Source organism: Sceloporus occidentalis, unplaced genomic scaffold (genome assembly GCF_023333645.1).
Source record: "Sceloporus occidentalis isolate IW3139 unplaced genomic scaffold, rSceOcc1.0.p SCAF_4, whole genome shotgun sequence".
NCBI lineage: Eukaryota > Metazoa > Chordata > Lepidosauria > Squamata > Phrynosomatidae > Sceloporus > Sceloporus occidentalis.
The window spans coordinates 33,094,168-33,109,418 of NW_028316984.1; the positions used below are offsets into that span (position 1 = coordinate 33,094,168).

Genomic DNA, 15,251 nt, shown 5'->3' on the forward strand with positions numbered 1-15,251 from the left:
TCTTCCAAAAAAGAGGGGGAGCCAGGGAGCAGAGGAGGGAGAATGGGAACAAAGGATCATGGGAATTGAAGTGTGTTTAGAACACAGGCAATCCAAGGCTGTTCTAGAGTTGCATTCCATACCAGGCAAAATCAAATTGACTGCACATTTGCAGTGGAACAGGATTTATAAGTTCACTGATTCTCCGGATTTACCTAACCCTGGGATGACCCACGGTTATGTTTGCAATGCATTCCGATTGCGTTTGGCATCATGTGATATTCTTTTGCGTAAATAACGTGAAACCCCATGATTGCCTCCACATTGACCCTGGACAAACTTCCAATTTCCCCTGTGTGAAAAAGTCCTGAGCAGGAGAATAGGCACTGAAAAGGGACAGGCAGACAGCATGTTACACTTACGATGTCCTGAAATGTCTGAGCAAAGGACAAATGGGAAATGTCATATTGACTTAAAGAGGAAATAACTAGAAATTTCTTATTGAAATGTTTTGCTTTAAATGACAGAATGTGATTATGTGAAATCTTTGTTTTATTATGATAAAGTGTGAGCCTCATCTCAAGGATATTCTTTAATGAAAATCAGAAGTCAAATCCCAAATGTTGAAGGATAATGGATTTGTTTTATATCATAAAGATCATAAAAACAGGGTGGCATATGTGAGGAAATGCAAGCAGAGCAGAAGGCTTATTTTTCATCATCTTTCTTAATTTAATGTGAACTTTCAACATCCTGAACTTCAGAGTTAGTTTCTTTCTTTCTTTCACCTCAGTAACTTTAGTTAGAGAAAGGACAAAGCAGTGCAGTGTAGTATAAAAATGTTACAATGAAAAAAGGCAGAATATTTTTTTGAGAAGGCAATTTGTTAACTAAAAACATATAAAGGAACCCAGTAGCACTTTTTAGACAGACTAGGAAGAAAAAAAAAATCTGGTATTAAGCTTTTGTGGACTTTCTCCACTTCCAGATATCTAGATGGGGGTTGTATATGAATGCATCATGTATTATTAAAGTTGTGGCCATCCTAGTTAGCCCATGACACTCTGTCCAGCCTCTCTGTCTCAGTGCATTATCCGCATTTAACAGCTGCAAACTGAAAATGCAGCAGATTAGATTATGTGTGCTGTAAATGTGTTGCCAAACATAATTTCTATTAGAACTGATAAGGCCTGTCTAGACTGATGGTAATGATTCTAGTCTTTTCATATCCATTCCTTCAATTGATTAAGTTGATCAATCAACCCTTTGCTTTACAAGGAGCTCTTCATGGACAGCAGCATGCTTGGAGTTCAGTGCTATGGCTAACATCTTTGGAAAATTGATGCATGTTTGTCAGATCTTGGGGAAGTTATTTTCTGAATTCCCAGAATTCCCCACCCAGATGTTCCAAGTTCTGAGGCTAGTAATATTTATTCCAATAATATCTGCCAAAGGATCCAAAGATAATGTAAGGCTCTTTCCAACTCTGAAGTCTATTGCTCTATTGCTTTCCCTCAATCTTCTTTCCTACCTGCCAATCCAAACAGTGTTGCACCTGACAGTCATAGCTGTTAGATACTCCTTAGAATAGAACAACAAGTATATTAATCCTCAGGACACCTGAAGCTTGATTTTCACTGCAAATGCTTCACATCTTTCTGAAATGTTGAGAAAAATCCATTGAGGATTTCCAACAGTATTTTGTCACACAGATTTGGATTGTGTGGTTTTCCTTTCACTGTCCTTTTGCTTTTTCAACAGTTTGCTATCAAGATTGACCAAGTTGAAGATTTCCTGCAGAATTCCCAAGAGTTTGAGAACCCCGAGTCCCTGAGAGCGCTCCTGAAACAGCATGAACACCATACAAAAGGTACAGCGAGAACTTCTTTCATCATTTCTTTTAACACACAATATGAGGTAGTTACATGTAAATACTGCTTAAAAGTATGACCATGGCTACTGATTTCCTTGGGGGTTTCCCCCCCTCCGAATGTCCCACATTTATAGGGAATATCAAACTTACAAGCTTTCATTGGTGGTAAAAATGGGCAGCAGTCCATGAAAGCTTATGCCAGTAATATTGTCTAGTCTTTAAAGTACTATATGGTTCTTGGTTGTTTTTGTCTCAGTTAACTAATATGGCTACTCTGCTGGAAATTGCTGAAGGGGAAAGATGGGCTCAGATACTAAATACTAATGATTTGTATCCAAGCTATCATGAGTGCTAGAAGGCCTAGGAGGATTATGTTACTTTGCAATCAACAGACTATGTTAGTAATGGCTACCTTAAAACATAACAATCTTATGATGTTTACCTGGAAGTAAACTCACTATGTTCAATACAGTCCACCCTCCTTATCAGCGGACTTGCCATCTATGTATTTAATCATTCATAGAATCCTAGAATCATAGAGTTGGAAGAGACCGCAAGGGCCATCCAGTTCAACCCCCTGCCATGCAGGAAATCTCAATCAAAGCATACCTGACAGATGGCCATTCAGCCTCTGTTGGAAGACCTCTAAGGAGGGAGACTCCACCACACTCCGAGGGAATGTGTTCATTTTACTTGATGGTGGCATGTGCACATGGCTGGACTAGTGGGTGAGTGTGCACTGTGCTGCCATGGATTTTAATGGGACTTGAGCATGTGTGGATTTTTATATCCACGGGTGGTTCCAGAACAGATTCCCCCATGGATACAGAGGTCTGACTGTGCATTTCTACCGCTTGGTAAATATGTTTAGCATTACTCGAAACACACAATACTAGTCCTAAAAATTTCCTTGGATTGGGCCCATGATTACTCACATATTTCATATATTCTTGTATAGCTGAATTAGGTTTGTTTTGCTGTCTGGCATTATCAATTTAGATATTTTATGTTCCCTCAAATTCCAAATATTTGTAAAGATTGCACTATTAACCTACTGAAGACTGAAGAGTTAGTGCAATCTGACATACACTTTAAATGCTGAAGCTCCATCCTAGGAAATCCAGGAATTTGTAGTTTTATAAAGTCTTTAGCCTTCTCTGCCAATGCATGCTGGTGCCTCACAGAACTACAGATCCCAGGATTCTGTAGGATGCAGACAGTTAAAGTAGTGTCAAACTACATTATTTCTATAGTATAGATCAGTGGTCCCCAAACTGTGCTCTTTAAGGGATTTTGCACTTCAGCTCCAAGAATCCCAGACTATTGGCCAACATTGCTGAGGCTTCTGGGAGCTGAAGTCCAAAATCTCTTAAAGGATGCAGTGTGGGGACTGGTGTAGATGTACCCCACACCTCTCACCACTGCCATAGCATTCAATATGGTGGCATAACAATGGGAAAGAAATAAGGGCCTAAAACAAAGCATGCAAGTACACATATACCTTCTTTACAAGGAAATAAGAGCTCTAGGCAGCCTCTCAGAATTGTAAGGAAGTTACATGCAGTAAATAAGTTATAAGTCTCCCTCACACTGTATTTTAAAAGAAAATTGAGTCTTTGGCCTGTTACAGACTGCCAAAATAAAGCTGCTTTGGGTCTCTTTGGAGGTATGCTATTTAAATGATGCATGGGTCCTAAGAGTCTGGAGGTTGCGCCAAAGCCACACTTCATTCCTAAGCACTGGAGTGCAGCTTTGGTGCAGCTTCCGGATTCTTAGGGTGCATGCATCATTTAAACAGCATACCTCCAAAGAGATCCGAAGCAGCTTTATTTTGGCAGTCTGTAACAGGCCCTAGTTTCTGTGCTGCCACTGCTTCACTTCTCAAATTCAGTGGTATGGTAGCAGCAAAAACAAAATAAGCAAATGAAATGAAACCACCTTGGCATTTGCTTTAAATCCAGGCATGTTCTGATCCTGAAGGCCTATAAAGCACTAACCACCGAGTGTACAAGGGGCAACTGGGAGTGCTCTGTTTGCACTTAGTTCTAGAGGAAATGTTGGTGGCAAAATTTGGTCGTGGGGAGAGTGGCTGCAAAAACAGACCAGGGGTGTGTATCACCCTCTTCTGTGTTATATGTCATGGATGCACCACCACAACAATAGTGTCATTAAGAATGCATTATAATTAATATAATTCCTTTTTAATAATGATTGAAGAAGTACTTTAGAAATATTGCCATACTTGCTTCCTGATGGCTCTCAAAAATTGTTTCCTGCCTCTATGTTCCATGTTCTATTTAACCTGAGAGATATGTCTAAAGACCTGAGCAATGTGCTGCACATAAAGGGCATCCCCTGCCCTCCTTACTGCAGCCTTAAGTTCTCTCTGAACTATGTTAGTTTTAACTGTTTGTTTACATCTCTTCAGTAAAACTAGGAATGTATTCAAAAGTCCTCTAAATAACCATTGATTTCTCTGAGCTGTTATTAAAAGCTCAGAGCCCAGAAACAGTATTTTGCAGCTTTTAACAAAACAATTTCAGATAGCTTGCAGAGTACATAAAACAACCTACTTTGAAGAGTGGAATCATCATAAATGTCTTAATACCACATTAACAGACTTGTGATTGCAGCATATTTCTATCCAAGTTGCCAATTGATTGCCTACAGCTTCTTTTTAGCCTGCTAATCCCGCTTCCCAGCACAGATGGACAAGAGCACTCAGCAGGCTGGTGATACATCCCAGAATTGCACAGTGCCAAAAAATAATCAAGCTTTTCCACAACATGATTGCATTACCTGGATGAAGAATAAAATTCATGTACTGTGTAGTTAAACATAACGTTCTGAGGATGGGGAACAAGGAATTGATTCCTACCTCACACCCAGCCCTTCTGCTATAGAGCTCTGTATGCCGCAATCTCTAATATTCCACGAATGTCTTTATGCCATCAAATCAAGACTTCCTTGGTTATTCCTCATAGCTCTTCTTTCTAGCAGCTTTGGTGCTTAGTTTTCCTTTCCATCTGTGTTCTTCTACTGAACATTGCTTGGCTTTAAGACTCCAAAACCAGGTTAACTGCCTTTCCCAGCAAAAAAATGCATGCCCAGATGAGTTCCACTGAACCATGCTCCTCTGACAGGTGGCTTGGCTGGAGCTTTTGTCAATGACGGCCTTCAAAAATGTGCAGGCTTTATGTCCTTTTCCTTACATGAAGAACACATTGACATTTGAACATATTTATTTTCAAATGTAAAAGTCATCATAAATTTTTGGACTCACAAAATGAAGCCATATTCAGTATTTTTATTTAGCACATGTTAGCATATAAAGCATTGTTGCTTTATAAATTTCATAATTCAAACCTGAGCAGGAATTTCCTTTGAAATATACTCTCATCTTTGAGAGGTATTTCTGCTACATTTTTTCCAACCTCACCTGCATTTTCTGCCCATCTTTCTTTTTTATATTGGACTACCATATTTTCTGGAGGGGTTTTCCTCCTGCATAGAAATTCTAACTTGCATACTTTTAGGTGTATAATCCTTTACTAAGGGCCTAGCCACACTACAGAATTATAGTGCTATTTTTTTCACTTTAACTGCCATGGCAACATCCTGGGAGTTGCAGTTTGGTGAGGGACTGTAACACTCTGGGTGAGAATTCTACATGCCCCAAACTAAACTGCCAATCCCAGGATTCCATAGGATGCAACTATGACAGTTAAAGTGGGACCATAGCATTACAACTATGTAGTATGAATGGGTCCAAGTTTCTTTTCAAGGGCAAGAACAAATAATTTCAGCATTTTTCTTCCTGCTTTGAGAAAGTCTTTGGAAACCACACAGGTTATTTGCAATTCAGTACCTAGTCTGTGCAAAATTTTCCTGTGCTTGTTTGCAATGTGATCCCTAGTGCCTCTTCCTTTCCTGAACCCCACTTGCATCTCTGGGATGTCTCTCTCCCTGAATGATTGCGAATTATGTTGCAGAATTTTAAGCATAAATTTGCTTGCATGGTTAGTTAATGCTATGGTTCTATAGTTGCTAGTCTTTTGTGTCTCTTTTTGTGTGGATAGGGATGAATATTGAACATTTCCAGTTTGTTGGCCACTGTTTTGTTTTCCATGTTGTCATGCCCTGCTTCCAGAACATGGGCATGGACTCTGACTCTGAGACTGAAACAGGACCTGCTGGGAACCACTGTTGAACCAGAGCAGGAGAAGGTTCCAGAGCCACACGTCTCAAATTCAGACCAGAGTGCAGTATCAGATTCAGATATAGATATTCAGATATAGAAGACCACTTATCCCACCTACCTTTGCCAAGTGGAAACAACAAAGGGAGGGCTTGAGTAGGTCTCAGAGGATTTCTAGGAAGCAGCAATTAATTTAGCAGCAGCTGATCTATACATTCCCAGTCCTGCTCTCCAGGAATGGACTGAAATTATCAGACCTACCTGGCTCCCTGTTGTGTTCCTGAACACTGTACTTGATCTGCACTGTGTTTGTTGATATTTATCAGACCTGGACATTGCTGAACTCTTGTAGGACTTAAGGCTTGTAGTAAAGTAAGTGCTGAACTGTAAGTGCTGAACTATTCTATGACTTGGCTTGTTCATTAGCTGCTGGCTATCAGCTGTGTAGCAATCAACCTTTGGCTGGTTGACCAGACTGTGTTTGGGAGAGATATTTGTTAGCAAATTTTAGTTAACGCTGGAGTTGATACTGTCTGTGTAGATTGTATCAGTTCAATTAGAATATCATCTGTTCCTAGTTATTTATCCTTCCTAATTTCTGTTATTGAAGCTTCCACCTCATTTTCTAGAATGTGTATGCTTCATCTCTGTATGCTTCTTCATTCCATGTTACATTCTTTTTTTTTTTACATGTCTTTTATATAGCTGTTCTGTGTATTGCAACCAATGTCTTTTTATTTCTTCTTGGTTTTGTAATTATAGCACTATTATTCAACTTTTACTGCTATGGCAACATTCTATGGAATCTGGGATTTTCAGTGGATGTGGATGGCCAAGAAGACAAACAAATGGTTTCTAGATCAGATCAAGCCTGAACTCCCCCTGGAAGCCAGGATTACAAAATTTACACTGTTGTACTTTGGTCACAACATGAGAAGGCATAATAATCAAGACAATCATGTTAGGAAAAGTAAAGAACAGTAGATAGAGGAAAACCACATACCAGATGGTTGGACTGAAGAGGTAGATGATGGTGGGTCTTGGAGATGTATCATCCACAAGGTTGCCATGAGTCAAGGTCAACTCGAGGGCAGTTAACAACAACAATTTAGAATCCTCAGCTAGTGAGTGCCTCAGAGCATTCTGACCAAACTACGGCCTGTTACAAACGGGCACCCTAGCACAGACTCTGTCCGAACTAGGGTTAGAAAGGGGCGTCTCTTCCAGATGCCCCTAACCCTAGTACGGACTGAGTCCGTATGAAATGGCAGCGGCCGTTCCACACGGCTGCTGCTATCGTGACGTAGCGGATGCACTGCGTCCGCACGTTCCCCCCCAAAAAATGATGCTGTGAGTGCACGCTTCGGCACTTGTAGCGTCTCTTCCGGGGTGCAGGAAGGAGCGCGATTTTCGCGCTCCTTCTTTGCAGCATCTGGGAACCACACCATTTGGCTGCTGTGGTTCCTGGACGTTGCAACCATCGGCGGCAGCAGACCACAGCTTTGTGGCAGTCTGTAATCCACCTACAAACCTCAGGAACCCATAGGATGCAGCCATAACAGTTGAAGTGGAATCATAATACTCTAATATTGTAGTGTCAGTGGGCACCAGGAGAGGTTAGACATCATCTCTGTCACAAGAACCATTGTCCAACATAGAAAAGTATGAGATCACCATATTGTGTTAAGTGCAACACAACAGTTTTTCACATGAATGTATGGTTTGGAGCAGAATTTATGTATATCCACAACCTGACTGGTGTGCTTATAACATGAAAGACCATACAACAACAACAAGTTTAATGATTAGTCAGCTGACCATATCAATAAAATACTAAATACAATAACAAAATACAAAATATAAAATTGAAAGACCTTATGTCACACAACAGAATATGTCTTATACCAGGATTATCCTTATTTTTTAAAAAAGGTGTTATGACTCAACCCTGAGTTTTCCATGAGAGAGGAATTATGTCTTAATATCAAACTACATAAATTATATTATTAATCTTTATAAGTTCAGTATTCCCACAGTCAGCTTCTGTCATATAAAATCTTCCCATAAACAGGATATTAGGGCATTGCATGTTTTGAAGGGAAAAACAATGTATTGTGAAAAGCAGTACTGTACAGTTAAAATCCATTTTAGTCCCTGATAGGTTTGTTGTGTCCGTCCTCTTTTGACATTGAGATTTAGGGGTTATACAGACTGCCCCTTTGGGTTGGTCTGCAGCCGGCCTTTTACTGGCCGGATCAGTGCCACAGAAACCGCATGCCGCAGCACCAATCCGGCCACCATGTTGTGGAAAAACTGGCTCCTTTTTGTGCCATTGAAGGGGCTCCATAGCTGCCACCACGCAGCATGCTGACACCCTTTGGCACTGCACTGTTTGGGCGCTGTGCAAGAGGTGTGTCATTGTGACGCATGCCATGTAGACTGGCGAACGCCACAATGGTGCCCTGCCGGCAGCGGTAGGGCTTGGAGCATGCAGATGCTCAGCCCTCGCCCTCCCCATAGGCCGGTGCTTCTCACCAGTCTGTACAGGGCATCAGTCATGTAGTTTTAATCAAATATTATATACACACACACACACAGCCCCACATACTTAATCACTACATCTGTATAGAAGCTGGAATAAAAAATACACACGCACACACACATGTGTGTGGACCCAGCATGGCATAGCATGACAATAATATTTTTATAAAAAGAAGGATTAAATAATGTGATAAAACAGTACACCGAGCAAGCAATACTAGATTATATATACAGAAACAGTCATGTAGTTGTAATCATATTATATGACTGTTTTCTCTATATATAATCTAGTATTGCTTTCTCAGTGTACAATTTTATCACATTATTTAATTCTACTTTTTTTAAAAAAATGCTGGTTTAAACCTAGTTGCTTGTTCAAGAAGTTGGAATAATGAATTGAAGCTTCGTCAGTTTAATACCAATTTGGATGGTCTCAATTCAGTTTCCATTGGTGTGAAGGGCTCATCACAGAGCAAATTTTGCTTAGAACACCTGATAGCAATTGATTGCCATTGCAAAAAAAGAAGTTCTTCACTGAAAACAATCAAATGTCATTGTTTGCCACAGGGAAAATTGTCTTGAAAAATATGGCTGTTTCCAAAAGAGGGAAGGCTTGATATCTGATATCTTTTATTCTTTGTTTTTGCATCTTTTCAGAGAGAGAAGGATTCAGGAAGTGGGTAGTCATGTATGTAATTAAAATTGTCTTTTGCATTGTTCATTGTGTGCAGTCAAACCGGATTTTATCAGCAGGTATGTTGATAAAGAAAGGGAGAAATGCCTGATTTTTAATTTTGAATCACAGTCCTGAAATTAGACATGCAAATTAGGCATATCTACTGTTCATTGGGTCCAAGCTTCCAGCAGTCTTTGCAAAAGGAATCAGAAAGAGCACAGCTAACAATTCCATTTTGTAGCAACGCAACAGCCTCAGCTTCTTCTACACTTCTTTTGTTGCAAGCCATGTCTTGGACCACTTATTCTTCTTGCTGTTTTCTCCCATGTGACTATCTGTTTCCTTGAGGTTTCTTTTTAGCTTTAACATTTTTATCAAATTTGTTTGATTGTCTGTCTCTTACAACTAATCCATCAACTGCTTGTTGTTGTTAACTGCCATCAAGTGAACTTGGGCTTATGGTGACCCCATGAATGAGAGACCTCTAAGTCACCCTGTCATCAACAGCCCTGCTTAAGTCTTGCAGACTCAGAGCCATGGTTTCATTGATGGTGTCTACCCATCTATAATGCAGTCTTCTTCTTTTCCTACTGTCTTCTACTTTATATGCCTTTTCTGAGTCCTGTTTTCTCATATGTCCAAAGTACAACAATCTCAGTTTAGTCATCTTGGCCTCTAGAAAGAATTCAGCCTTGATTTACTCTAGAGCCCATTTACATGTCTTTTTAGCACTCCATGATATCCATAGAATTCTTCTTGGTGGTCTCTGTGACTCACACAAATGGGTTATTTGCACTTGCACAATGCATCATTCAGAACCTTCTAGAGCAGTAGAATATATGTTTTTGCACGTTGTGCCAAATATTCCTTATGCACTTAACTAGGATGCTTCCCACCTAAACTTTCCATTCTTTTTCATTTGCTACAGCAGCAACATCAAAGGAACATATTGGAGCATTCATTATTGTTCCTTGACTGACTATTGTCTGATTTCTGGATTGATGTTGGTGGAATTTGGAATACAGATGTACTTTTTTTTCCTTACACATTTTGGCTTGGTCACTTGTTCATCTGTCTTTTTAGCTTCATTTCAGATTGACTTCCCAGAAGTTTCACTCCATTCCTGCTAATCCAGCATTATTTGGCGTATAGACATCACATAATTGGGGGACTGGGCTGCATTTACTGCTCAGTTCCCTCCATTGCAGACCTATTAACTCAGCCCTGCTGCAGTGCATGTTTTAGAACTTCAGTCCCAATATTTATTTATTGTATCTTTTAAATTTTTATTTATTTATTGTATTTATACCATGCCTTTCCCCTAATTCAAAGAAGTGTATGTGGCTCCACTTTCCATCCCTCATTCTGGATTTTATTGTTACAACAACCCTGTGAAACAGATTAGCTTGAGAGAGAGTGATTCACCAAAAGTCACTCTGTAAGTGTCACATATCCTGCAACATTTCACAGAGGAAAATTGTGACACAGGCAGTCAAGCAACATCAGAGTGTGGGCCAGATGGCAAAAGTTATTAATGAGGAAGAACATACAAACTAGGAGAGCCTGCAGCATTTTGCTTTTGCCTGAGTATATTGGGAAGGACAAGTATTCATCCTCACTTCTCCTTTCCCTCTTGAGTTAACTGAGTGCAAACCACTTGTGCAGTTTAAATCCTTTTTTCACTAACTGAAGTAAGCCCAAGACATATAGGAAAAGTAGGAGGACTAGAGAGAAACAGGGATATTTTGAAAGCAGCTCAAAAAGTTGGATAACAGAGGATTCATTGGGTCTGTTCCTGTCAAAGTGAGACATGTCGAGGGAATTTGTTTCTTTTATTTTTATCTTCCCTTTTTCCCAGTGTGGTAGCCGAGGAAGCTCCCAATATAAATTAATACTAAATACAGTTAAGTCAGTGGGTGTCCCATATACGACTGCAGCCTCTCTTTCACTTTGTGCATGATTGTAGGCACATAGTTACTTATAGGGAATTAGTGTACGTGGAATTTCTCCTTCAATGTCAAATGGGTGGGAAAAGAGTAGACTTGGTGGATTTGAAACCACGTGGTTTTAATATGTTGCAGTTGAATGGAAAGAGATTCCTTAGTTGTAGGTTTTCCACCTAATGGAGTGCACCAAAGAATTCCAAAAAATAATTTCATACACTACAGCAAAGCATGTGCTTGTATAGATCACAAAAAGCTATGGAATGCACTCAGAGACATGGGGTGCCACTACATTTGATAGTCCCGATGAGGAATCTGTACCAAGGACAAGAGGCCACCATCTTTACCACACTGCTCCTGGGGATGCGATGGGGCCGTGACAATACGGAGCAGGATGGGAACAGAATGGGGGCTATCACCCATTTCATTGCACGGTGAAATGCCACCGATGCCACCGGATGTTTCCATTGCGTTCCTGGTCCGTCCTAGAGGAGGCGATTTTCAGGAACTGTTCAGAAGCATTCCTGAAAATCGCCTCCTGTGGTATGGATCAGGAACACAATGGGAGCTTCCGGCGGCGGTGGTGGCATTCTGGCATGCAATGAAATGGGTGATAGTACCCATTCTGTTCCCATCCCACTCCCTTTCATCACTCCCCTATCATGTCCCTGGGGGCAATGAAGTAAGGTCCCATGTCCCCAAGTCGCCCCAAAGCTGCCCGGTGTGTAATCGCCCTCATGACTTCCAGGCAACGCAGGGGCATGGCATGTGTAAATGGCATGCCCCCCGGCTGGCTTTAAGCCAGCTGAAGCTGCCAGTCTGTTCCAGCCAAAGTAAAAAGAAGCCCCCCCCCAATTCCAATCTACTATAATCCAGCCTCAGAGGGGGAGAGAGGCAGGCCAGCTCCATCAGGCCTAGCCCAAAGTATCCCAGCTGCCATGACCATGGCTCCAGAGGAAAAGAAGAACAATGAACTTGATCCCTTCCCCAGCACCATTCCCTTTTCCTTTTGTCATGTCTTTTTAGATTGTAAGCCTGAGGACAGGGAACTGTCTAATTGGAAAGCCACTCTGAGATGAAGAGTGGGGTATAAATACTCCCTAAAATAAATAAAGAAATAGTTCCCTTTTGTATTTCATTAGCTCTTGTTGCATTACGGTTTTTTAAAATCTAGACCTTTTGAACTGAGTAAATTGTATTTATTCACTGAATAATATTTTCACCAAAGTCCATTCTTTCCAGTACTTGAAATAAATAATTTCAGGAAATATTATCAAATGCTTTCTCAGCATCTTAAAAGAAAAGAAAAAAAGAGGGGGGAAAACACAAAACAGCCTTTTTGTCATTATGATGTTCTAAGAATTCAATAATGTTAACAGTTCATACATTATTCCTTAATTGACTTTTTGGCAAAACCCCACTCTGATTCTCATGGATATTCTTTTTCTCAAACCGCTTGCTAAAATGGTAGTAAATACCCTTTAGTCATTATGTAGTAGTGACATAGGACTATAATACTTCATTAATGGCCCATCTGTATTTTCTTTATGAATCACTGTGATATAGGGATTTTATCTAAGAACCTGGCATCCACCCTTTTTCTAATACAAGTTGAGTCTCCTACCAGAAGTGTTTTGCATTTTGGGTTTTTCTGGTTTTCAGAATACCTGTATTTGCATATACAGTGGGCCCTTGGCATCCCCTGGAGTTTGCTTCCAGGACCCCCATGGATACTTAAATATATTGATTCTCAAGTCCCGTTAAATGCAGTAGCATAATAAAATGGGGCTCCTTATATAAAATGGCAAAATCAAAATTTGCTTTTTCAAATATATATGTTTTGAATATTATCAAGCCATAAATGTTTGAGTCCATGGATAAAGAATTCGTAGATATAGAAGGCCAGTTATATGTACATAATGAGATATTTTGGAGATAGGGCCCAAATCTAAACACAAAATTCATTTATGTTTCATATACGCCTTATACACATAGCCTGAAGGTAATTTTATACAATATTTTAAATAATATTGTGCATGAAACAAACTTTGTGTACATTGAAACATCAGAAAGCAAAGGTATCACTGTCTCAGCCAACCATGAAAAATGTTTCGGGTTTTGGAATATTTCAGATTTTGGAATTCCAGATAAGGGAGACTCGACCTATAACTCAACGCACAGCATTTTTAATGGTTAGAATAGATCATCTTCACATTTCTTGTAATATGCTGGAAATAGACCATCTGGGCTTTTCCAGATTTAATCTCTTTATTTGATTCAGTAAGTTCCGTAGTTGTCACAGCCCCATTCAAACTTTGCTTTTGTTCCAGACATAATTTGTCCAACTTGAGTCTATCTAAATCAGGGGCAGGAAACCTTTTTGAGCCGGGGGCCAGGTTGGTGTCCCCCCAGACAATGGCGGGGGCCGAAGCCAAAAAAAAATATTAAATAATTAAATAATATAGGACAACATTTTCAAATGTAGGACACATTTTTTGAAAATGGAGGACATGCAAAAAAATTTGATGATTTTTTAAAAATGTTAATATAAATGTATGTTTCTTAGGCATGATCAAAATGGAGGACATTTGGGCATTATTCCTAGACAGATGACAGAAAAGTTCACATGGCTATGCATATTGAACATGTCAAGGTGGTCTCACAAGAAGTGATTTGCCCTCGGGTTCAAATGTACTTCTCAGAAGTGTGTACTTGGTCAAGGGACTGTGGTTTTTCTTCACTGCGCATGAGTTTGTAAAAATCACAGCAACTTACATTGGCTGTGCCTCTGAAGCTGGCTCATATCAATATCACCATCACCATCCTCCTCCTCCTCCTGCTCCTCTTCTTCTTCTTCCTTCTCCTCCTGCTCCTTCTTTCTCCTCCTCCTTTCTCCCTCCTCCTCCTCTTCCTTCCTTCCTCCCTCCTCATCCTCCTCCTCCCTGCGCGCCTGTGCGAGAGGCCAATGCCCCCACGCACCTGCACGAGAGGCCAATGCCCCCACGCACCTGCACGAGAGGCCATTGGCCTCTCGCACAAGCGCGGGGGGCCTTTGCCCCCCTTGCCCGCCGCCAAAGGCCCCACGCGGGGCCTTTGGCGGCGGCAATCGGCGGCAGGACTGAGCAGGGGCTGGTCCCAACAGCTCGGCGGGCCGCAGGTTGCCGACCCCTGATCTAAATAGTCTTCCATATGTGAAATTTTCTCATTCCCCCTCACATTTAAGTCTCTATAATAGTCCTCAAATGCTTTTAATATTTTACAAACTGAACTCCTTTTCTTATCTTTGTGACATTTTTCTTTATCCTTTCCTGTCTCTGCTTATAAGAAAGCACTTCCCAAATTTATTTGTGAATTCAAAGCTCTTTTGTTTAGATTATTGTAGTTTGGCATTCATTTCTTCAACTATAAATAATAAAAACTCTCTTTACCAACATTTTCATCTGTTTTTCCTCCAAATTCTGTATTTCATCAACCAAACTCATATAAGCTTTACTTGCATCCCAAACACTTGTGGGCTTTGTACCCTTATTAGTTGCACTCCAAATATGGCCTTAATTCTTGAAAAGCCACAGGATAAGGATGGGTCACAGATGGGCTGCAGACGGGTGAATACAGTAAGACCCATCTTTAAAGTTAAATGCTCATTTATGACATTGGGAAAATGACAGGATAAAGCCTGTGCGATAATCTCCATAGTCTCCCTTTAGTTTCCTTAATACCTTTACAGGAACATTTAGGATCCACAACCCCATTCCAATCACCTGGGAATTGTACTTTGTTATGGTTCCAGAGCTCTCTGAAAGAGCAGGAGAAATGTGTTACAAAATTAGTTCCCAGAACGTCATAGTATTCAGCCATGTCAGTTAAAGTGATGTCAAACCAGATTATTGCTGCACTATGGATGCAGCCCAAATCAAAGAATATGTTATCTCAAGAAGACACAGGCATTTTTTTCTCTCAAGAAGGCACAGATGGCAAATAAAACACGAAATATTTTGAGGGTTTTTTTCCCCTCCTGCTGTTTATATTATGAAATACCTT

General features: G+C 40.4%; 1 protein-coding gene across 7 annotated transcripts in view; it reads left to right on the plus strand.

Annotated features, from left to right (window-relative positions):
- Positions 1-15,251, plus strand: part of CCDC141 (coiled-coil domain containing 141) — a 122,143-nt gene that overhangs the window by 26,635 nt on the left and 80,257 nt on the right. For all 7 annotated transcript variants that reach the window (XR_016280848.1, XM_089519662.1, XM_089519666.1 and 4 more), the window contains exon 4: positions 1,741-1,849. Coding sequence is in view for 6 of the 7 variants with exons in the window: in XM_089519662.1 (XP_089375788.1) it covers positions 1,741-1,849 (109 nt within the window). In the remaining variant the exon portion in view is untranslated. The remainder of the gene's footprint in view (positions 1-1,740; positions 1,850-15,251) is intronic.